Source organism: Rhagoletis pomonella, unplaced genomic scaffold (genome assembly GCF_013731165.1).
Source record: "Rhagoletis pomonella isolate Grant_MI unplaced genomic scaffold, Rhpom_1.0 Rhpom_scaffold_00040, whole genome shotgun sequence".
Classification (NCBI taxonomy): domain Eukaryota; kingdom Metazoa; phylum Arthropoda; class Insecta; order Diptera; family Tephritidae; genus Rhagoletis; species Rhagoletis pomonella.
Window position 1 is genome coordinate 325065 of NW_023458594.1, and position 4006 is coordinate 329070.

Sequence of the window (4006 nt, forward strand, 5' to 3'; positions counted from 1 at the left end):
CAACGAGAATCTCGCCTACAACAAAATCGTGTGAGAGCTTCAACCTCCAGAGATTCTGAAAATCCCGAACAACGCAACGAACGGCTTCGCACTAATCTATCACGATTGACCCATTCAAGAGAAAGAACACATTTAATGTTGGCGGCATACAATTATGACAAAAACAGAGACTACGAAAATCAAGCAGATGTCGCCATTGGACCGATGAATAAAGTTTGTTTGCATTGCCATGCTTTGAAGTTTGCAAAGGAATCACCAGGAATGTGTTGTTCAAATGGTAAAATAGTTTTGCCATCGTTAATTGAGGCACCTGAACCACTACTTAGTTACCTTTCTGGCACAACTCTTATTTCAAACCACTTTTTGAAAAACATACGCAAGTAAAACTCTTGCTTTCAAATGACTTCGTTTGGAGCAACGAAAATTATATCTGAAGGCGGTTACATGCCAACATTCAAAGTTCAAGGCCAAATATACCACAAAATCGGTTCATTGCTCGCAGTGCCACAACAAGATGCGAAATTTCTGCAAATTTATTTCACTGGAAATGATGCACTGAAAGTAGACAAGCGTTGCGCAATTAGTTCTGGGATCCGACGCGAGATCATTTCAAGCTTGCAGGCAATGTTCCATGAACAAAACAATTTGATTCGCCTTTTTAAAACAGCTCTGGATCAAATGCCATCAGATGACTATAGTGTTGTTATTAGAGCAGACAAAGCTCCTGCTGGTGAACATGAAAGGCGCTTCAATGCTCCAGTAACAGGGGATGTTGCAATTGTAATAGTTGGCACCGAATTCGATCGACGGGACATCATTATCCACCGGCGAAGTGCTAATGTGCAGAGAGTATCGGAAACACATCGATCGTATGATGCACTCCAATATCCAGTGCTGTTTCCCCATGGAGAAGAAGGATATCATTTCAACATCAGGCAAGTCGACCCCAGCACAAGTGAAGCGACGACAAAGAAAGTGTCCTGCATGGATTATTATGCAAACCGCATTATGATTCGTGGAAATGAATCCAATCATATCTTAAAATGTCGTGAATTATTCCAACAGTTTATTGTGGACATGTACGCGAAAGTCGAAAGTGAACGTCTTCTTTTCAATCGCTTAAATCAAAAGAAGCTGCGCGTTGAAGAATACGTTCATTTACATGATGCAGTTGCTAATGATGGAAACATTGTTGACATTGGACAAATGGTAATTTTACCTGTAACATATACGGGAAGCCCGCAGCACATGCACGAATACGGGCAAGATGCTATGACGTACGTTCGAAAGTATGGACGACCAGACCTATTCATCACCTTCACTTGCAATCCATCGTGGAGTGAAATAACCGAATTGCTGTTTGCAGGCCAGAGCTCATCGCACAGACATGATCTTCTCGCTCGATTATTCAAGCAAAAGCTAATAAGTCTTATGAATGTCATCACGAAGAATTTTGTTTTTGGAGAAACCCGATGCTGGATGTACTCAATTGAATGGCAAAAGAGAGGCTTACCACACGCTCACATTTTGATTTGGTTGAAGCAAAAAAATTATACCTACACAAATTGATAGCGTTATATCAGCCGAGCTTCCAAATCAAGCCGAAGATCCCATTCTTTTTGAAATAATCAAGAAAAATATGATTCATGGGCCATGCGGTACTTTTAATCCTAATTCACCATGTATGCACAACGGCAAATGCACAAAGCGATATCCACGTGAGTTGATTACTGAAACTCAAACTGGAGGTGATGGATATCCTCTGTATAGGCGAAGAAATCCCACTAATGGTGGATACACAACTACTATTAAGATGCGAAGTGTAGATATCGACATAGACAATAGATGGATCGTGCCATACTCGCCACTACTTTCAAAAATGTTTAATGCTCACATTAATGTTGAGTATTGTAATTCGGTAAAGTCCATAAAATATATTTGTAAATATGTTAACAAGGCAGTGACATGGCAGTATTCGGATTAGCAAATCGAGGTGATGAGATCACGCAATATCAAACAGGGCGCTACATCAGCAGTAACGAAGCAGTATGGCGGATATTTGCATTCAATATTCACGAACGATATCCAACGGTTCAACATCTCGCTGTTCATTTGGAAAATGGTCAGCGGGTTTACTTCACCGAAGAAAATGCGCAAAATAGAGCAGAGCAACCACAAAACACAACACTGACTGCTTTTTTCGAATTGTGTACATCCGAAAATTTTGCTAAAAGGTTGCTGTATCAAAATGTGCCCAAATATTATACTTGGAACACATCGACAAAAAAGTTCAACAGAAGAAAAAGAGGTGCAATTGTTCCAGAGCATCCTGGTATATATTCGTCCGATGCATTGGGACGTGTGTATACTGTTCATCCAAATAACGCCGAGTGCTATTATTTGCGGTTGTTGCTGCATACAATCAAAGGACCGACATCATTCCTTGCATTGAAAACCATCGACGGAGTAGAATGCCAAACGTACAGAGAAGCGTGCTTTAAACTGGGCTTACTTGAGAATGATCAGAATTAGAACACAACTCTGACCGAAGCATCACTCACGTGCCATCCAAAGCAAATACGAACTTTGTTTGCGATAATTTTAACAACATGCGCACCATCAAATCCTCGACAACTGTGGGAAATGCATCGTGAAAGCCTCAGTGAAGATATTCTAAGACAAGCACGTGCAAGCGATCCGAGTCAGGAATATTCGGATGACATTTTCAATGAAGCTTTAATATTAATGGAGGACTTATGCATGTCAATCAACAACAAAGCTCTTTGTCAACTCGGTATGCCAGCACCGACACGAGATAGAAATGCTGTACAAGACAGAGACTTGATGCGAGAACAGCAGTTTGATGCAAATCAGCTTGAACGATTTGTGCAAACGCAAAAGGAGTTTTTAGTTGCTGATCAGAAAAAAGCTTATGACAAAATCATGCAACGTGTAACCAAAGGAGATGGCGGAATTATCTTCCTAGATGCTCCAGGAGTTACCGGGAAAACTTTCCTCATCAATTTAATATTGGCGTCAGTTCGAATGCGAAATGGGATTGCAGTAGCAGTAGCATCATCGGGGATTGCATCAACACTACTTGATGGAGGACGTACAGCGTATTCAGCACTTAAGCTTCCATTGAATTTGCACCAGACCGAAACACCTACATGCAACATCAGCAAAAACTCTGGTATGGCCATAGTCCTTAAATCGTGCAAAATTATAATTTGGGACGAATGCACCATGGCACATAAGAAATCGCTCGAAGCACTTGACCGAACTCTGCGAGATTTTCGTGGAAAAGACCAACCGATGGGAGGCGCTCTTATACTTCTTGCAGGTGATTTTCGTCAAACATTACCCGTTATACCACGATCAACGCCTGCAGACGAGCTGAACGCGTGCTTAAAGGCATCGCATCTGTGGAACTATGTCGAAAAAATTACGCTCACAACAAATATGCGAGTGCATTTGCTGCAAGATACGTCTGCCCAAATATTTTCAAAGCAACTTTTAGATATCGGAAACGGTAAAGTTCATATTGATCGCACAACAAATGAGATATCATTTCCGTCCAACTTTTGTCAAATGCAGCAGAGCATTCAAGACGTCATCGACAGAGTATTTCCGAACTTAACGATCAACTACCGAAATCCGGAATGGCTCCGCGAACGTGCAATTTTAGCTCCGAAGAACGATGATGTTAGTAAATTAAACGGTCAAATTCAATTGAAAATTCCAGGAGAAGCAGTCGAATATAAATCGATTGATACAGTAATGGACAAAGATCAAGCTGTTAATTACCCAACTGAATTTCCCGGGACTCGGGATTCACATTGAGTCATAACTTTTATGAATATCAGTTAAAATTCAATATCTGAAAGAAACATACCATGAAATAAAACTATTTAATTTGTAAATTTTTATTGTGCCGTATTAATATTTATTTAAATAGTACAAGCAGAGCACCCGACGTCGTCCGGGGTAAACAAATCAAAATATA

At 40.5% G+C, this 4006-nt stretch overlaps 1 protein-coding gene across 1 annotated transcript; it reads left to right on the forward strand.

The window, feature by feature from the left end:
* Positions 1-2643: 2643 nt before the first annotated feature.
* On the forward strand, positions 2644-3843 carry LOC118749746 (ATP-dependent DNA helicase pif1-like). Its single transcript, XM_036484525.1, has one exon. The coding sequence runs from the start codon at positions 2644-2646 to the stop codon at positions 3841-3843; it is 1200 nt and encodes a 399-aa protein (XP_036340418.1).
* Positions 3844-4006: the final 163 nt, after the last annotated feature.